A 20,552-nucleotide genomic window follows, 5' to 3' on the forward strand; every position below is an offset into this window, starting at 1 on the left:
AATAAATATACATGCTGGCTAGAGCTATCTAAATACTGCTCTGTCATTCAACACAATGTTCTATTTTAATTGATTTTTTAAAATTAACTTCCTTCATAAACATACCTTTCAGCAGGCCCACAATGGACAAATAACCCACCAAGGTTGCATCATGCTGTTTTCAAACTGTGTATATATTATATAGAATATATATATAACATACATAAATACATATTTTACATATACCCAGGTAAGTATGTGCTCTACTTTTTTTTTTCATTAAAAAAAAAAATCTATGCAACAGAATGGTAGACTTTGTGACATTGCAAACTAGAACTAGCCACCTTAAACTGGCAAGCTAATATAAATAATTGAATAGAAATACAAAAATATCATCCGTGCAGCTCATTTGTAGCAGCCAGATAATGACCAGAGATTCAAGAAGCAGTTCATGATTAACAGGCGGCTCTAACGTTGGAGCAGACAGAGGCTATGTATTGTTTTAAAGGTGAAATGGTTGTTTCTCCAGTGGGGGAATACGAAGGGCTGCAAGCTGTGATTACCTCTGCAGTGTATTAGCAAAGGTGCCAGCGAGGTGGGGAGGGTCAGCAACACCAGCAGAGGCTGAGCGAAACTGGGAGCTGCCGCGCACCAAATCCATGGGTCTGCAGAAGGGCAACAGGAGCTTTTTTGCCTGCGGGACATGGGTATGGTGAAGACTGCTCCTTCCCCTGGTTTCTGTCCATTCCTGAGGGCTCCTTCCTCAGTCATACACAAAATACTGCTGGCCCACAAAGTCCACTGCGCTGCACCACAGAGCATTGAGTAAATTGTGATTAAAACCCCTTAAAATATTAGGAAGTGCAGTTTCTTCCAAGAAAAAGGCTGTCTCTAAGAGCAGCAGCTGGGTTTCTCTTGTATTCTGCACACCAGCCAGGCTTGTTAAGCGGTTGTGTACAGCGAGATGCTGTAATACACACCCCAGCCAAGAAAAACTGCGCCGTGCATCTCCATGAAAAATGGTACTGAAAGTATGGAATGGTACTGGCCTTTGACCTGCTGAAGGCATAAAAAACTCTTCTTAACAGGTGGAAGAAACAGCATCATGACAGCTGTCAGTACAGGAGCTTTACAGGCCAAGAAGATATTTTGATCGGATTTGAAACAAAAAGGTTCTTATATTTTATCTTCTCTTTTCCCAACCCTGTAGAAATCCAGCAATCCAATGCAAATCTTTTGTATGGTATATCTTAAGAAAATACTTACAATGCCCTACATTCAAGACATAATTATTGCATTACAAACATGGAAATTAATGGTAAATTTTAAAGCAGTTTCCATTCTCTTTCACGTGAGGAATGGCTTTGTGATATATCTTTCTAAGGAAAGCTACAAGCTCCTGCTACATCTCTCCTGCTGTTCAGTCACCCTCATCCTGCACGGAAGGTTTGCACCTAATTAGATCCCAGAGATACGTGGGATTTCTAAGAGTGAAAGACATGTAATATTTCACAGGATCTAATTATAAATCTTGAAGGGCTTAAGAAATGAAACTACATTATCCCAGATATTTATACTATACATATATTATAACAATTAAACATATTTTAACTCTGTATACTACTAAAAAATTGCTTAGATTTGGGAAAAACACTAGGTCTTCCTCTGCCCTGGACTAATCGTCTTATTTGACTAAACAAGACTCCATTTAGGGACAAGATTGAAGCAAATATCCTCTAGATGAAAATCTGTATTATGATGTACCTCACATCATGACATTATCAATTATAACATCACCTAATGACACAATAGATGTCAATAGCAGTAAGTATCAATCATGGAGAGAGAACGAATGAGCAAACACACTCTCCAGAAGTTCTAACGTACAATATCAAAAAGAACACCATTTAAAAAGAATTTGTTGAGGAGATGTATTTTAGTGCTTCAGTCTGCTGTTTCTAAAACCGCTTTCAAAGCTGAATGTTTTCGAGCACCTGCATCATTCACCTGCAGCGTCTCCAGAGCTGGGAGGGTGCCTCAGTGCTGCTCGTGGCAGACAGCCAGAACCAGAACCAACCAACCAGTTCAGAAACTGCCGTCCCCATATCACTCACCGCTGGTACCCACAGGCTGCAAGGATGGAAAGATGGAGAAACGTTTGCTGTACTATAGCCATTGTCAAGACTGACATGTCTTAGATCTTCTGTTTGAAACATCCAGGGAACAATCAGTGTTTTGACTCATAGTTTTGAAAGCTGCTAAAATGACTACAGGGATGGTTAGAGGGGGGCAAAAACCTAAGGGCACCTTTTTGTGTTTGAAAGAAACAAGGGAAAAAACCTAACCCCAAACACTACAATGTTTATTTCAGTTTTAGGCTGGCTTTTTTTTTTTTTTTTTTAAAGATTTTATTCCCAGATTATCATTCTTCCTTCCAAAAGGCTAGCACAAACCAAAACCAAAAGGAAACAATTTTTTTTTTAAAACTACTTAATTCTTACTCTGTAGTCCTTTTGATTTAAAATACTTAAAAACATCATTTAAGGAAGATCCATGAGCACGGAGCATAATCTGCTTTCCTGCATTTTGTGAAAGCTTTCCTACATTTCCACACCATATCATCAATGCAAAATGCAGTGCTTTCAAAGATGCACTTAAGTTTTCTACTGGCAGTAGCTTAGTGTTAAAAGAAGTATGTACACACTGTTTAGGCTAATCCCCAAAATACAAAATTCTGCTGTTCACAAGAAACTTTCAGTTACAGGCAAGATGATTCTCTGAAAAACAAAACAAAACAACTCCCGCCTCCTGACCAAGGTGTTATTCAACTTGTTGAGATGACAACCAGAACTTTTCTTTCACTCACTCTTACAAATTTATGAACACAAATTATAATTCCGGCTTAAGTTGCAATTAAATGATTACCTACCCAGGACTTGAAAAAGTAAATGAAATTATGTGTCAAGAACTTTCCAATAAAGAATAAGGACATTTTAAAGCGACTCTACAAGACACTAGAAAAACTCCACCCAGAGTAACAACTCTGATCACACACAGTTAAAAATTAAAGACAGGAAACACAGAGTTGCTACAACAGTCAGGGAAACAGGGACTCATAAGAAGATGGCAACCCTGCTACCCTCATTATGAATAATTAAAAGCACTTGGCTTGTTTACCGTAACAAAACAAAGCTGAAGAAGAGACATAATTGCCTGCTATAAATGCACTAGAAGATGGCTAAATAGAATAAGAGGATAAAAAACGGCCTAAAAAAGTTTAGTTTAAAAGGGTTTTGACCATCAGAGGAAGGTAACGCTTGAATTAGTCTGTCAGTAAGACTAGTCAAGGCCAAAAAAAAAAATACCTAACCCAGTAAACGTTTAAGAAGAAACCTGAAATTAATACATGGGATTATATATTGTGGTTCCCTACAAGGGTAAAGTAATGGGTTCAAGATTTCTTCTAGTCCTCTGTAACAGATCCTACTTTGTAGGGAATGAAAATCAAGGATTGTTTTTGAAAGAAACAAATTCCTATTCCAAAATCAAGCAGAAGTAACATTTTGGAAGAAAAACTGTTGAAGGTGCCTAATTTTTCTTTTAGATTTTATCTTTGTAAGGAGATTTAAGATGGAATAAACTCCTCAGATTTAACTAACTGAATTGAGTCCATTAATTCGAAATGAATTGAACTGAGGCTTTTTGTAGTGTGTTGTGTGCTCATGAGAAGATCATATGCAGTATGAGGTGAACTGTGAAACTGCTGGAAAAAGTTGAATACTCCCTGTTTGCATCAATAATTTCAGAAGCTACACTGACTGTGAGAGAGAATTATGGACTTCAGTGTGAAAAGCTGATCCTTTCTTGGAATTACTAGACATGGAAAAGCTCCTACTTTCTGGTTAAGTCTTCACTTGGACCAGAAATCAGACTCATCTCCATCACCAAGGAGACACACTGATTATTAACTAATGGTCCTGTGTCTAGCCAGGATATCTGCTTCTGGAGAAGACCAGAAACATGCAATGCAGAATGTCTCCAAAACACACAAACCCGCCTTCACAGCAAGAAAAGTAGCTGAGAGATGAATAATAACTTTTTTGGGGCATATGGTATTTTGTAAAATTATTTGATAGCACTATTTACAGGCCGCTTTCATGACAGCCAGAACCAAACTGACATGTCAGCTTCTCAGAAACATCCCTCACATCACTCCAAAAAGCCCAACTGGTTAATCCCTAATGCCCAGGTAATCCGTGAGAGTTCATCACCAACTCACCTCCCACGTCCCCAACTGTGTTTTCATTCACCTACTGCTAAGTAATTAAATTTAAATCCCTAGTATCAGCATCTCCTACCTCTAGCCCTCTTGGAAATAGCCTCCTTTCTCTTCCTTTCTTTTGAGATCCTGAGCATTTACAGGTTTCTAAAGTTTAAAACAGACTTTTGGATCAACTGCCTAGTACTTCCGCAGGTATAAATAGATTCTTCCCGTTCCTAGACATCGATATGTAGCTGAAACTACTCTAAGATGGCAAGGATGGAAAATGAAGCTTTGCTGAACAGGCTAATGTGGACAGGGAATTTGAAAATCCATGCTTAACACAGACTAAATTAAGCCTTAGCAGAAAGCCACATTTAAAAGGAGAGAATAAAGGTGGGCCCAAATGTCAGGCCAAAGAGGCCAATTCTGAAAAGATTTTGGAGAAATTGGGCCACATAAGCTTTCCATTTTTCATCCCATTCCTAGGGACAGAGACAGGTATCCCAGGAGGTTCCCTTTCTATGCATGACAGCAAGAAAAAAAAATTAGCACCTTTCTATACTTTCACACACAGCCTTCATATTTTACAACAACGTGAAAAGATGAATTTACAGTCCAGGATTGGTAAAAGCATCTTTTTACCTCTCTTGAAACTCAATTAGGAAGGCACAGGTTGCTCTATAAATTAGCCAGGAAGGTTATGATCTGTCTCCTGGGAAATAGCAATTCAAAACTCATTTCCACCTGTGCATATTTCACATGCAGAATTAGGATTCTTGTCAAGTGCAATGAGCCACCTCTTCAAGAAATTCCTACCAAAATAAATTACTGAAATCAAGAAGCTGGATGTAATTATTCTCCCCTTTCTCCCCCTTCTCTTTTATGGCCTTGCGCAGATAACCTGCGCCAAGATGCGACGAGTATGGAGCTCTGAACTGCATCTTAAGCACATGATGTATAGAGAAACATTTGTTGTTTACTGACAATTTTGAATGCTTAACTGTGTTGCTGCATAATTCACTTCTTTTACAAGAATTACATGAATTATATGACATACTTTTCCCAAAACTGACATTTTTGCAGTGCTACAATCTTTGCAGAAGTTGACAGACTCTGGGGGAAGACAACTACTTCAGCTTTCCACAAGGTGGCACCGTTCCCTTTGATGAAAGACAGCATTACTCGGGGCCATTGAGGAAATTTAATTTTTTAATTTCATTTTTTTCAAATGTACTGGCCGCTGTCATTAATAGGTTTAAATAGGTTTAAGATCTCTAAAATACCTCTAACAAGGTTCATTTTAACAAACTCTTCCAATAGAGATTTTAATGAGTTAAAAAAGCTTCCTTTTCTAATACTGAAATTAATAAAAAGTATGTGCTTGCTGCCACACTAAAGCAAGCTTCAATCAAATACAGTTAAGGCCACGTCACGTGGCAGAGAAGAGCCTAAGAGGCTAAAAAAAAAAATAATCTAATTTTCCAAGTCTCATCAGGTCATCAGTTTTAAATCCTATCAAATTTCTTTCAGTCTCATAATATTCTGGGTAAAATGGGCTACCAAGGAAAACACGTACCCCACTTCCTTCCCATCCATGTGAAAACTGAAGATCCCAGAGCATTTTCCACAGCTGAAGATTCTCCCTGCTGTTTCCAGACCACTTCCCTGTCCCCGTGAGGTAGGGCCACGCAGCAGCTGCTCGTCCTGTCCTTGGGGCAGAGGCAGACGCACCGAACTGCTCTGCCCACAGCCTCTCCTGCTGCAAACCAGCATCACCCACAGGACCACACACGTGGTCACTACTGCCCCAGCACAACGGCACTGACAGACAGCAGGTAAGGTGCTTTGACTCAAGTGACTTAAAAAAAGAAAACCCAAACACGTGTAGTTTCTCCTCTATTTCTTGTCTTGCTCCTCTCAGTCACTTCTGTGAATGTTTCCGCGCTCGGTTTTGATTACCTGTTTAAGCGTCATGGTTTTGCCTAAACAGAAGAAACAAAACCGGCTGTGATAGACAAAAGAGGACAAGCTTTTGGCGTTGACCCATTTCCCTGATGCTGGATGGGTATCAGTTCCATAAATTTTGAAGTTTAACCAGCAAACCAGAGAGGGAAGGGAGATGATGACACACCAGTTATTCATCTGCGCAAATACCGCCATGGTTCTCCATGCAGGCAGGGCTCCTAATTCTACCCAGTGCAGATCACCGGGGAAAGACTCAGACATATCAAAATGCTGCCTCCTATAATGCTTTCCATACCATAAGGCTTATCTCAAAAGGAACAGCTTTCTGGTTCAGAGGACTGGTACCTAATGCTCATCACTCTTCCAACTCCATTTACTGTGCTTGGTATTTAGTGCCTGTCATCGTAACGACAGCAGCTGAAACCCTTGCTTTTTAACTGCCAGCCTGCCAAGCAAAACACATTTATTCACATCTGATTTAAACACCACAAGCCAAATAATCAAGATGACAAAGAAGTTTAAGTACCCTGATCAGTCTGCTTTCTCTCCTAAAATATATCATTAATGCTATTATAATTATTAACTCTGTTATGTACTGTCTTCCTGCATATAAGTAGCTTCTGATCCTGTCAGTCGCTGCAGGTGTACAGCACAGCTAAAACACTTATGTAAATTACTTGGATTTCCAATTATAGAGATTCACATACATCCTTAAAAATGGATACAAGCACAAGGCAAAACCATCAGCAAGACAATCTGGAGATACGTATACAAGCATTCAAAACCTTCTGCTGCTTCTTTTTCCTAAAAAACCTTAGATTACAACAGTAGAGGCTCTTAATTATGGTGCTTGTTCACATAACGATCTCATTTTTCTCTATAAATTTCATCCTCAAACTAGGTTGCATTCTCTGTTCTAAAATACAAAGTTCCTTGTTCTAAAGAGTAACTAGCTGCAAGCTCAAGCAACCACATAAACAAGAAAAAAGGGACCAACTTGAGAATAAAGAGCAAATTCTGTCACCGAATGCCCCAGGAAGCTACCCAGCCATGACAAACAACTCTCTCACTCAGGACAGAAAACTCAGTTAGTTGTGCAAGGGGTCAGTTATTACAGTTGGACAGTAGAATCTTGAGCTGTAACATTCAATTCCCCTTGGCTTACGTGATTTTAAAATAAGTCACACTTTCCTGAACAAACTGAATGAAGCTTTACATCTACAAATTCTTTGATGGAATTAGTCTTGCATGGTCAATCTACATTGTGCCAAGAGGAGGAGTACAGTTAATCTCAAGATTTAGGAGACATTCTGCACCTTGCAAGTTGTGTTTACAAATGCAAATTTTTAATTGTTACCCCATTGTAGATCTTCTTACAGACCTTGGCTTCTGGATCACTGTTGATGCTACAAGAATCATCATCATCAGATTGCTGACCATTTCTGTTACAGAAAAAAGAAGGAAAAAAAAAAAAGACAAAATCAATCTTAAAATCATATAAAAATTACAAGACGGCACAAAATGGAGATGGTCATTCCACAGAGACTGCTGAAGTTATTGTACCTGAGCTTCAAAGAGGCATAGCGCAACGTTGCTCCTTCAAACTCTTTCAGACTTGGGTCTGGGTTCACAGTGGCTGCGTGCAGATCCTAGAGATAAAGGCAGTGCTATTAATACAGTATCAAGCGCTACGAATATAGTATTAAGTACACCACTGTGTTATTTCATATTTCAAAGGGAAATTAAATCCTCCCTGTAAAGAAGCGATAGTATTTCTGGCTGAAGTTGAGAAGAGGCATGCATATATTCTCAAGCTGCATTTCATTCAGTGCAGGCATCTCATTCGTTACGTCATGGCAGTTGTCCTGCTAGTTTAGACTGCATCCATTCCGAGTGGAAAGATCAGAAAAGGCAGCATGTTTGTGAGCTAGACATCCCTAGCAGTACCCCCATTCACTTTGGCCTAGGTTATGAATGACATTCATGGAAAAATAAAAAGGGGAAAAAAAAAACAGCCACTGCCATGCAAAAAACAAGGGTAATAGTATTAAAGGTTCTAAAATCTGACAATATACTTGCCTTCCAAATGTCACTATTAATCTTTCCCCCATTCAGTACAGCAAAATCACTCCATGGCTGTTTCTAGACACATAATTATTCACACAGGAAGAAGCACATTGATAAAAAAAAAAAAAAGAAAAAGAAAAAGAAAAAAAACACAAGACACTGTTGTTAGCATTGATATTTACAGGATGGGTTAGGGAACAGATCACCTCAAACTTAAGTAATTACTCCACTATACCATGGCATTTGGAGGAAAGGGGAGAGAAGACATGCCTCTAACAGTTACTTACCAAAACAAATGATTGAAACAAGGAAAGTTAATATAAATTAGGAACAGACAATGAAATTACTCTTTAACTATGGTCTTAAAAGCAAGCAAAATGAATCTGAATATGAATGTTGGCCACAGCTGCTACAGCCTTTGATAAACAGCAATTAAGTGGAAACATTAGGATTTCCATTTGATTGGCATTTTTGTTAAGACCCTAACACTACTGGAGCTAGAAATACTGAAACACAATGATATATATACAAGGATCAGATACACACAAGGTAAAAACTAAATATTTCTAGAGAGAAAGCACAAGAAAAGGACAGCAAAGAGAAGAAATAAGGAGTACAGAGAGATTTCTTGCTGAAAAAGTAGTTTTGTAAAGTCTAGCAGCTTTTTTAAAAAAACAGAAAAAAAACCCCAAACAACAAAACCAGAGCAAACCACCCACCCTCTCATATTCCTCCATTCAAGTTTCTCAAAATTGTCAGAGACGTTCACTGGTACAACCAAGCAAGCAGCAGTGCATTTAGCACTACAGCAACCTGAGGCTCACTCTTCTCTGTAAAGCCTGGGAGGAGCAGCTGGTGTGGGAGTTACCCCTCTCCTCTTCCCCACGAGGACAGAAACCCCACAGTCCTGTGCAAGAGCCAGGTGGGACACAAGATTTGGTTGCTGAGAGACCCAGAGCCACCTCTTTGTAGCTTCACCAAATCAACTGTTCCTGTAATTAGCAGCCCCTATTAAGATGAACTCTCCCAGGTTGTCCAGCTCAGCACCAAGATGAAGTGGTACCTATTAATATGGCCCAATGCATGAATTTGCAGGGTGGACAACCCACCTCAGAAGCATTCTCAGTACATCCCCACTGGAGAATTATTTGTGAGAAACAACTCCCAGCAGTAAGTCTTCCCTAACATGCCTTTGAATCAATTGAGTTGTTAGCTTTTCCTGCTAAGCTCCTTCTCTTTAATTATTAGCTGCCACTGGTTATGTTACCTACAGAAGAACTTCTAGAGGTGATCCAGGCCTGGGATGAGTCAGGCTATAAGAAGACACAACTACCATCACCGAATTCTGCCATGGTCTCAAAGAAGCTCCTATTGAAAATTAAACCCCACAGCTTTTCCTTTGCACAGGAAACAGGAAAGAGGCAACAAAAGGCAACAAAAATCTCTAGAATTTGGAACAGAACATTACAAAAGATGAGGATTCACAAAGGAAGTGACTTGTCAACACACAGGAGAAAAGTCAAATTTAATCAGCTGTGCAAAACCAAAATACGTTTCATGCTTTGGAGGGGAAGAAAGGGAAAGAATGTTCCAGTTTATTCCTATTTAGCACTTATTAGCATCTTTTTTAAATCTGCAGGATTTTCACACAATGCTTAACTCATAATTGCCTTGGATTGAAATTTACTATCTTGAGAAAGAAAAATTGCCTTACAGCCTGTGCAGAAGACATTTTCACATTTTTTCCTTTTTAAAACCCTTTTTGCCATTTGTATGCATTACAGCATCATTCCTCCCAACCCCTTTTTTTCAGATTCTCTGCTCAACAACAGTAAGTAACTGCTTTTCTTTATGCTAAATATCCAGAGCAAGCTTCCACATAAAAATGGCTGACTTGATCTGTTCTTTGTTGACTGCCCTCAGCTGTGAGCCACATTCTACCAAACAAAGCAAAGCTTCTGTATATCACATCATTTAAGAGACAGGGACACAAAATAATTAATACAAAAGAAAACAGAAAAAGAGAGGAGGAAACAAGACAAAGGGTAAAAAGGCATTACTCTGGGGAAAAAAAAAAAGAGATGTTTCTAAATGTTTATTTGACAAACTCAAAAGCTAAAAGAGCCCAAATAAACTCATCTCAAGATTAGCACATGATGCTTCACAGACAAATGTGATAAAGACAAAAGTATTTTTTATGGACTCGCAGAAGCCTATTGAGACAGATACGAATTGCTACCTGTGCCGGTCTTCAGTCCTAGATTATACTCTTTCATCTGCCTGAAACCTCTATATCCCCCAAGCTTTTCAGGAGCAAGCAATACAGATTCCAGCATGTGGGAATGAGCTAAACCAGCCCTCCCAAACCAGATTATCTTGGAGCACAGGCTTCCAAAGAGCACTGAGGGAACCAGCAGTATGCAGCTCAAACGTGGTCCAACGTGGAGCTGGAAGCTGGCCACCACAACTGCTGCTGCCAAGGGTAGCGCCGGGATAAAGGCCTTTGGGAGCTCCTACTCTAGATCAAATTCCTCATCTTTTGTGAAGTGATTGGCTGTACCACAGATGTCCAGGTTAATCCTTCATGGGGAGGGAGAGGGGGAGCACTTGGGGTAGGCTGCAATGCAGTGAATGGGGACAGAAACCAGTATCACCTGCAAGTGACCTGGAAATGATTAAGTGATGGCAAGTATTGGTTGTGGAGAGATGAAAAAAAACAAAGATCCATGAGAGCTGGCTGTTAAATCTAGACCACAAATTATTTCATTACCTACCCCTATCTCTTAACCCCACACCATGGCTTATTTTCCTCTTACTGCTCTGGCTCTGCTCAGAACCAGCTGAATCCCAAAGGATTCTTTCTCCAGTTCCCTCTTAATAAAGCTCAACATCTGTGGTTTCAAGAAATGCAAGACTTTTCCTAACAGTTCTCGTCATAAATCCAGCTATGCCCCTTCTTTGTAGCAGTGTCAGAATTTGGCAGTGCACAAAGTCCCACGCCCAATTCAGACTCTCATTTCGAGCTCCATTACTGTAACTCTGCTGCTCTTGTATTGCCATGGTATCTTAATGACCACTAAATCAAAAAATCAGTGTTATTTAAATAATGGTATGTAAGATGCTCATCAATGAATGCAGAAACCTTCAAGAGACAAATGCCTTTGTCTATATCTACAATTAAAATAACCATATAATGTCATACTAATACAAATTTTGGAAACTTGCTTATTTTCTGTATCATCTTTTACACTACAGTATATGGCCTTGATGCTGCCACAGAACTCTATACGCATAAATCTTTGCTGGATCAAATTCCTTGCTGAATTACAACTGCCATATCAAAACCTAGATGAGCCTACTACATTCTCACATAAATGGCATTTTAGAATGACTCCTCAAATGCCTTATTTAATGCATCTACACTATATAAAAATCTATGCTATTATAATTCATACATTTCACATTCTCCATGATGCTGCTAAGAATTAATGATCTTTCTTTATAATCGCAAACTATTCTTCATTTAAAGCAAAAAAATTGTGAAAAGTTAAAGGTACATCTGCCACATTACCAGCAGGTCTGAAATTTTCATTGTAAAGGCATTTTAAACAAAGGTAGAAAAATATTTGAAATGAATATATGCATTTTCTCTTTGCAATTTACCAACCATACTGATTTACAGCCCTGACACCGTAAGAACTATGTGAAGCTTGGTTTAGGATGAAAATTGATGATTTTTTAATTATGGCTTATACTATCATAGACTTTGACTTTATATAAATATACCATGATTAGAAAAACTTTGATTACAAAACTAACCAAATTGAACTTGTTATTTTCTATGCAAAGCCATATTTTCATTCTTCAAAAAGTTCCAATGTTGCTTTAGCAGCGTTTTTTTAAAAGACTACTGATCTTTTTTATTTTTCACAACTATCATAAGTTGGTTAAAGCTCGAACCCAGTGTGTATCTGGTGACAAGTAAGACCAAGGGGTGGATTTACAGGGGCAATCTAATAATGAACCTTTGCTAAGGCTGCCTGGTGCAGCGAGTATTTATTCTGGGGTCGCATGGTGCAGTCTCAGTTTTCTGATTTCCCACCCCAACCTATATTTTAGCTAAATCGCTCTTGAATCGGATTAAAGACAGAATACTGGAGAGACAGATTGTTGCTTACATACAATTTGGTGAAACTTGTGCTTGTACTTGGTTACTCTTCTAGAGATTAAAATATTTTATATTCTGAAGAAATTATGTAACACGAAGTAGCCGACATCAAGATTTTTATCAGACTTTTGTTAAAAAGGAATATTCAATAAACTCGGTTTCACCGTGTTTAAGTATCATGTAAATTCCTTAGTGTCAAAAGCCAAAAATCTTGGACCTTATCTTGAAGAGGGAATATTACTATGGAGAGGACCTGCATGATGTTTTCTTCCTTTTCAAGCTTCTTTACATCATGAAAACTCAGCCTGGAGAAGAGAAGGCTCCGGGGAGACCTTATAGCAGCCTACCAATATCTGAAGGGAGCCTACAGGAGAGCTGGCGAGGGACTCTTTGTCAGGAAGTGTAGTGACAGGACAAAGGGTAACGGTTTTAAATTGGAAGAGGGGAGATTTAGATTAGATACCAGAAAGAAATTCTTTACTGTGAGGGTGGTGAGGCACTGGAACAGGTTGCCCAGGGAAGTTGTGGATGCCCCATCCCTGGAAGTGTTTAAGGCCAGACTGGATGGGGCTTTGAGCAACCTGCTCTAGTGGAGGTGTCCCTGCCCATGGCAGGGGGGTTGGAACTAGATGATCTTTAAGGTCCCTTCCAACTCTAACCGTTCTATGATTCTATGATGATTCTATGATTTCTGGGGGGTTGTGAAAGATATCTATAACTTACTAATTAAAGCCTTGTTCTCCATATTTTAGAGTAAGAAAAATATTTAATGGTGAAGTTATATCATTCACATGTACATTACAGGCATTTATACTGGAAGCAAGGGCAGCACTTTTACATTCCACATTTCTGAATGTTTTTTTTTCTTGTTTTCTATCTGAATGATAAGAATTGCTGTTCGTTCTCCATGAACCCTCTCAGAAATAATTTCCAATGTGCTTGGTGCACAGTACATTCCATGGGAGCTTGACTGATGTAAATCACAACTGAAATGTTATGGTCAAGTTTGCAAATCTTATGAGAAGCACTTCTGAACATATGGGAGCAATCTTTCTAAAATAACAAACAGGAATGTACATGTTTAAGCCTATACAGAATAAAAGTTTCAGGGTTACGATGGTAATACATACTGGTAATACATACTCAAATGTCCTTAACTCCTCTTAACTTTCGTTTAAGTTATTTTGGTGCATGTATCAACAAAACTCAAAAACAGAAGTGTCATCTAAATACATTAAAAAAACCCACCAAAACCTAAGGACTGCCTGACCCAAAACTCAAAGCTAGTACAAAGACTTTCCTGGATTTCATAAAACTGTGGACGTTCTTCTGAAAAGTCAGCATGAAAAAATTCATTTCAAAGCAATTTGATTCTATGTTAGCATTTCATTCCATAGAAGTCCTCCCAGAATACCAAAACAAAATGATCACATTTTTTGAAGTGTACTCTCTGATAGTTTATGTTATTTTTCTACTTCTATGACATCAATCCTCCCCCCCCAGATTGGTATCACATATTGCTCTTTCAGCACATGCGGAAGAGAGAGTGCGTTTCTTTCTGTTTCTAGTTAAAGACTGACTGTACCACACTGATCCACTTGTGCAGGTATTTTGTACTGGCAGGACGTTAAGACACTTACACTTGAGAATCCTTTACGTTTATTCACTAGAAATGACCCTGTAAAAGAACTAGTGGCTCAAATGAAGACTCCTATGTCTTTGTGTGATAGTCCTACCAAGTGAACCAAAAAGAAAGAAGATGCAAACAGAGTCCAGCCAGAAGACTGCTATAATGTGTAAAAATTTTATGTATCCTGTATCTATATAATGCAGCAATGCTTCAGCGCATGCTAGAGAACTGCAGTAGTTTCACATTCATCAGGCACTGGCTGTCTAGTTTATCTGAGGTATGTCTGATTTCATCCTACGCATCCACAGTTTAGGATGTTTCATGAGGCACGGCCATTAGAAAATGCACATAGAAAATAGATACTTACGATGTATTATCAACAAATAGCTACACTTTGGGATATTATCAGGCCCCATATTCTAAAGCTCAGCTTAGCTAGTGGTTAAACCTGCAAGTTCAAAAAGTTATTTCAATTTTCTTTACAGTATGCAGCCCACAAGAAGACACAGTACGTTACCTCAGTTTCTGGAGTAGGAGACGGAGTAATGGAACCAAGCGATCCTTTTCGTGAGCCCTGGAGATCTGTTGGGATGGACTCGGGACGTTGCCATTGAGTTGTTCCTGTTGGTATGTGCCAGTAGTAGATCCCAGCAATGTCATTGATTTTTTTCCAGCCAGGCGGTAAGTCTGGGTCCGTCTGAAATGAATGATCACTCCATATATCTGCTGGGAACAGGAAAGAAAAAAAAAAAAAAGAAAATGAATCAACATTCCTAAGGCATGAACAGCTCTTCCATGGGTCTGCCCTGATGCGAGTGATGCACAGCTGGTTCTGCTGTTGTACAGTTCCTGCATAAATGAACACCAGAAAAACATACTGAATTATTAAGGCTCAAAGTAAGGTGACAAAGTCTGGTTTGACTTGGCCTATGAAGAGAGGGAAAAAAAAAATACATGACTTACCAAAGCACTGTTCTAATATGGCAGCTATCTAACGCCATCAGATACACCAGCTCTTCTAATAGGGTTTAGCTTCAAGTACACTAAATCATAGCATATAAAAAGACACTTGGAGTTGTGGTGTACTCTGTCCTCTTCACCACGGCACCTTCCCTTCTCAATGCATGGCAGCAGAGCATATATTTCTGCTAATCAAAGTCAGCTTTTCAAAACACAGCTCCCCTCTCCCCCCAATCAAACAACCCGCATTGGATTTTACTTACAACATCCAAGAGACTGCTTGTTTAAAATGATGAGAACAAAGGAACTGAACGATCATTTTACACACACCCTGATTGCCACAAACAAACATACTGTTTTCAATTGGTTTTATAATGGGGTTGGGAAAAAAATCAAAAACTCATCCACAGTGCCAACACAGAGATGAAATACTGGCTCTACTGACAAACCTACTAACTTAAGAATGTGCTAAGAGTTCATATTGTAACTACAGACATTCCCAAATTTACCTGGGATTATAGATACATATAGGAGATATCTGAGCTAGTGAGAAAAAACCCCAAGAATAAAGGAAGCACTCTACCAATGAGCCACGGCTCATCTAGCCTGGCAACTTCTTTCCAACCTTCAAAGACAGTCCTCAAAACACCTTCAGTGCATGACAGATGAATAATCTGTTGTTACATTGCTCTTCTTAACCTCTGTTTTGAATTGGAAGTTTCTTGTTAGTCTATCCTCAAGCCTCTTGCTAGGTGTTTTATCGCAGTTGCTTATTTCTGAATCTCTCTCATTTCTGCTACCCACATTTATGCACATACCCACACAAATGGTGTAATAACTTGAAATAGCTCTTACACTCCAAAGCACAAACCAGCCTAATACTTCCCCAGAGCCACTTAGAGTTCTTAAGTTACTGATTTACCACTTGAGGACTAATCTCAGCAAATTCTGCAGAAGTAAAACCAGACAATATAATTACACTTAAATTCAATAATGAGCCTCAGCCACAGCCCAATACTTGAAATGAGCAACATTCATATAATCACTTCCAGAAATTCCCAAGTACGCTAAACACCCGCCTCTAAACGCCCCCCTAAACGCAGCCTCTGCTGCATTCAAGAGTACGTAGCTCCTGACTCCGAGGTCTTACATGTTTTAAAGCCCATTCCTCTTCAACCTTAGCCCTTTTATCTTCCAGCTGAACAACTCAGCTGCACTCCTCTCAACCGTATCAAAGGAAAATAAAACACTTCCAATAATTTGACCACATCATGCAAAAAGTTAGGTGCAAAGATCAAATATCTGAACATCACACTGAACATGCAGGGCAACATCTGCAAGTCCAGATACACATGGGCAAGTTTAAATAACTGGTTCATAAAACTCCAAAATATCAGTGTTCATAAAACTCACATGTTGGGGCTTTCAAAGCATGTTGGGATAGTAAAATAATATTTTATTATGCAGAGAGGCAAAGATTCAGATCAGTTCATGTTTATATAGTGTACAGTATTAAACAATCATAATTCAACATTGCCACTGGCATGGACATGCCAGCAAGCCCTCACGGGTGAGCCGCTACCTGGAAATGTGCCTAAGATAAGTGTCAGCTGTGACCACCCGACTCCCGAAACGCGGAGCTGCCAGCAAAAAGGTCAACATAGTCAGAAGTTCACAGCTGGTCTTCTGCAGACAGAGTCACTTGAAAGCACAGGTCGCAAAGAGAGGACTGATATTTTCCAGTTGGAGTTTTGTCTCACTTAAGACAGATGATTAAAGCCTTATCCATTCAGGGGAAGATCCACAACCTGGATGTTCATGGGGATGTTATTATAGAAGAAGCATGGGTCAATTCAGGCGAAAAAACATGACAGTAAGAGAGACATGGGAGAGGATTTTGAGGACTAAAATGGCAGATTAAGAAAAAACCACAGATGTGATTTAAAACAAGAAGCTAACTTCATCTAAGGAAAACTGATATACACGGAGCTGACTTCACTGGGCTTTCCTGCCTCCACCACCTTCCTGCACCAGGATGGGGCATGAGCCTTGCAAAACCAGATCTTCCTCCTCTACCTAAAGCTTGCTTGGAGTTGGCACCACAGTCCCATCTTCTGGGGTCCAATACGACAAAGAACAGGGCTGCTCCCCAAAAACCTTTTGTCTGGTCTCTGCAGAACTTGGAGTTGAGCTTGCTGCACCCCACCGTACAGTCTCCATCTCTTCAGAGACTCAGCAACACAGCGATTCACAGCGGGAATGTTTTTAAAAGAATGAGAAAATAATGAAAAAGATTAAATAATCAGAAGTGAGAGCCCAAGGGGAAGGCAGTGCCTGCAATGCCTTACCATTCCCTTTTAAAAAGAAACAGGGAATTTATGTTAGTAACTTCTCATTAAAAATTAAAATAAAGAGAAAGAACTAACAAAAAGCCAGTGAGGCTTAGGAAAATACCAAAGAAATGTTCACTTTTTTTAAAAAAAAAAAGGAATAAACAGTTGTCTCCATTTTTAATAAACGTACTAAGGAGTAAAACAGTCTGAAGAGATTCCCACTTGCTGAAATTGTCAAGTTTCACTCAGAAATAAATGCTTGTGTCTGAATTTTTGTCTGAATGGCTGAAACACAGAGGCTGTAATAGAAAAAAATGAATAGAGCCTTCATCCTGGTATCACTATAACAGAGGAGAGCAGTTAAAACTTAAAAAAAATACTGGAAAAACGAAATCTGCTACACAATATGAAACTATTAATTCATTCTTTTGAAACAGTTAGATGTACAGAGATGTACAGATGTACAAACAACAGAGATGTACCTCCACAAAACCATAAACACAGCCATATTTAACTGGCAATTCTGGCTAGGAGAGCTTTGTGAACACATTTTGTATTCTAAAGAAGATAGGATAGAGCCCATATAATGTAATGCATTGCTGTTCGTAACTGCCTTCTCCATATGTCAGCCTCTGCCAATTACCTGATACAAAGCAGGGATAAATGCCATGCTATAGTTCAGATACTAAGTTTGGTGTAATAATTAGAAATTTTAGGAATTCATTTTTATTTAAAGTTTAAATTATTTTACTATCTGAGGCTGATCTGCAAAAACAGTGTTACGATACTGAAGGGATGGTAGTAAGTAATACAAATAATTCACTGAAGAGCACGTGTAATTGGTGACTAAGCTCTTTGGAAAAAGTTGTATTTTTACCACTTATTTTATTGCTGTTTCAGGGGAAAGGATAGTAATCCAATTGCTGCCAAAATGAATCACTCTTTAGGCCTTGTTGAATTAAACAGAAATTAAAACTATGGCATTCAGCAGGATCTTTCAGAGCAGACAAACTTGTGCAGTAAAACGGAGACCATTTATTTTTCCATCATTTTGCGATGCCACAAACTGTTCCCTCATAAGGCAAGGTCACATCGGTGGCATCACAGCAGATGCAAATAGTACACTCTGTATCCAAACGCAGTGCAGCTTTCCAGCTGCTGTTCCAGACTATGTCGGCACCATTCTCTGCTGATGAAATTTGTGGATATTTCATAACTAGAGAGACTAAATGCCATGAAACTGAAGTAGCTTTTAACTAACTCAGGGTTTCTTCTGCAGGTGCAGGTATAAATGCCTTTCACTGAAGATCAAAGGTAGTCATTTTGAAATAAATACAGACAGAAAGAGAATGGCAGGAGCTCCAGAGGCACTTTCTGGAAGAGCAGGAATGCAAAAGTACAGCACAATATACTTCAATTTAACAACAAGTTGTGTTAAAGTTCTGAGACAATAATTATTCATTTTTATTTATTATTTTTTTTTAGAAAGAACTACACTGAAGTAACACCTTCAATCAGTCAATCAAGGAAGATTTGGTGCTATAACAAAGGCAGAATGGACGAATACTGGCAAGATGCATGATTTCCTATAAAACCAACCAAATACTCCACTCACCATTGTCATAAGTTGGTTTATCACCCAGTACAGCACAAAAATCTGGCAGTATGACATTGTGCTTGTGCTAAATTAAATAAATCAGGATCTTTTCTTGATAAAGACTAGAAATATGCTGTATCATTTCAACAACAAATCCTAGCACTCCTGTCTAGAAGGAAGACAATCTAGCTCCTTCCCTTTCTGTAGGTAAGGTAGTAGAAGGTGACTGGCATATTTACACATTACTGAGGACTGGAAGAAAAAAGATCACCTTATATGACATAAAGAAAAGCTGGATACACCTCAGGAATAGATACCTCAAGGGAAAATGCACCATCTAGGAAACAGTATGGGAACATAAAATACAATTTAAAATAGACTGTTAATAAACAAACTTTCTGCTTTGCTTGAGATAAACTAAACAAAAACGGATAAAAGCGGCAACAAGGTGTTATCTGCACTCCAAAGAGAACTTGGTGGTGATGATAAGCAAAGGTGCTGGGGACAGAGTGAACTGTCAGGGCCTCTCTGCTTAACTCCTTGTGCATCAGGGAACTAAAGCCTCATACCTAGTTCACTAAAGGCTAAGCAGACCTACTTCCTGAACAAAATACTTTTAAGCAAGGCAACAGGTCTAATGCAATAAATTGTGTATTGAACTGCAAGATTTACTGGAGGGGAATGACAAGACTATTTTGAATGCACAGCTCTTAGGTAAAAAACCAAATCCCACCAACCAGCACAGCTGGCACGTCTAATTATGGCTAAGAAGAATACTCTTGAATAAGAGAAACTGCAGGTTAGGGAATAAAATACCCATACTCTACAGAGACAAAGATGAGAGAACTCACTTTTTTGTACTTCGCTCTTGTAACTTAGTTATCCCAGTTCTTAGGACTGTTTTGTAGCAACTTTTCTCCTGTAAAGATCCTCTGAAGAAAAAGGATACCATCCAAACACAGGATTTGATCTAAGTCTTCGATTGTCTACTACCATCTCAAAAGGACATTTCCACCATGAAAAGTTAACTGAAAAGGGGTGTTCAGTGTCCAGGTTGGAAGCATGACGGTCCAAACAGAGACACCTTCAGAGTTTTCCAAATCTAGAAAAGTAATCTGGCCAATAATAAATCTGTAAATCCACTTGTCAGCCTCTGTCTCTCCCATCACTCACATTCCAGCAGTGGCTGCACAATGTAAATGTAGGATTTCAAACAGCAAAGCGCCTTGTTTGTAAACAAGGAGTCTGCAGCAAAGTTTTCCATGTCAAAAATTGCCAAGAATGAGACTGCGACAGGATCCAACAATATGTTGTTCTAGTGTTCAGGCAGCAATGGGAAGCCACTCACTTCGTATCTGATGGCTTTCTTCACTGCCCACAATGGCGAGCGTGTGTTACAGGTGCCATTCTGCTGGGCACACAAGGGGAAGAACAAGAAAGGAGCTGGGAAAACAGGAGGATAAAAAGCTTTTATTGAAAATGAAAGGGATGGAGGAAAGGGGTTTCTTCCCCTTCTGAACTTCCAAAATCTTGAAATAAAAATGTTTCCCTTCTGGGCCTAAATAAAAGCAAAAACAAAGGACAAGAAA

The 20,552-nt window shown here is 39.0% G+C and overlaps 1 protein-coding gene across 6 annotated transcripts in view; it reads right to left on the minus strand.

Moving 5' to 3' along the window:
* APBB2 (amyloid beta precursor protein binding family B member 2) overlaps positions 1 to 20,552 on the minus strand; it is a 180,463-nt gene that overhangs the window by 54,399 nt on the left and 105,512 nt on the right. For 2 of the 6 annotated variants that reach the window (XM_074155295.1, XM_074155293.1), the window contains 4 exons: positions 14,591 to 14,796; positions 8,288 to 8,350; positions 7,772 to 7,857; positions 7,590 to 7,650 (listed from right to left, as the gene is read on the minus strand). In XM_074155295.1, coding sequence (XP_074011396.1) covers positions 7,590 to 7,650; positions 7,772 to 7,857; positions 8,288 to 8,350; positions 14,591 to 14,796 — 416 coding nt within the window. Of the gene's footprint in view, positions 1 to 7,589; positions 7,651 to 7,771; positions 7,858 to 8,287; positions 8,351 to 14,590; positions 14,800 to 20,552 lie in introns of all 6 variants that reach the window. The other 4 variants (XM_074155294.1, XM_074155292.1, XM_074155296.1 and 1 more) reach the window with 3 other exon arrangements.

This window comes from Numenius arquata, chromosome 10 (assembly GCF_964106895.1).
Source record: "Numenius arquata chromosome 10, bNumArq3.hap1.1, whole genome shotgun sequence".
NCBI lineage: Eukaryota > Metazoa > Chordata > Aves > Charadriiformes > Scolopacidae > Numenius > Numenius arquata.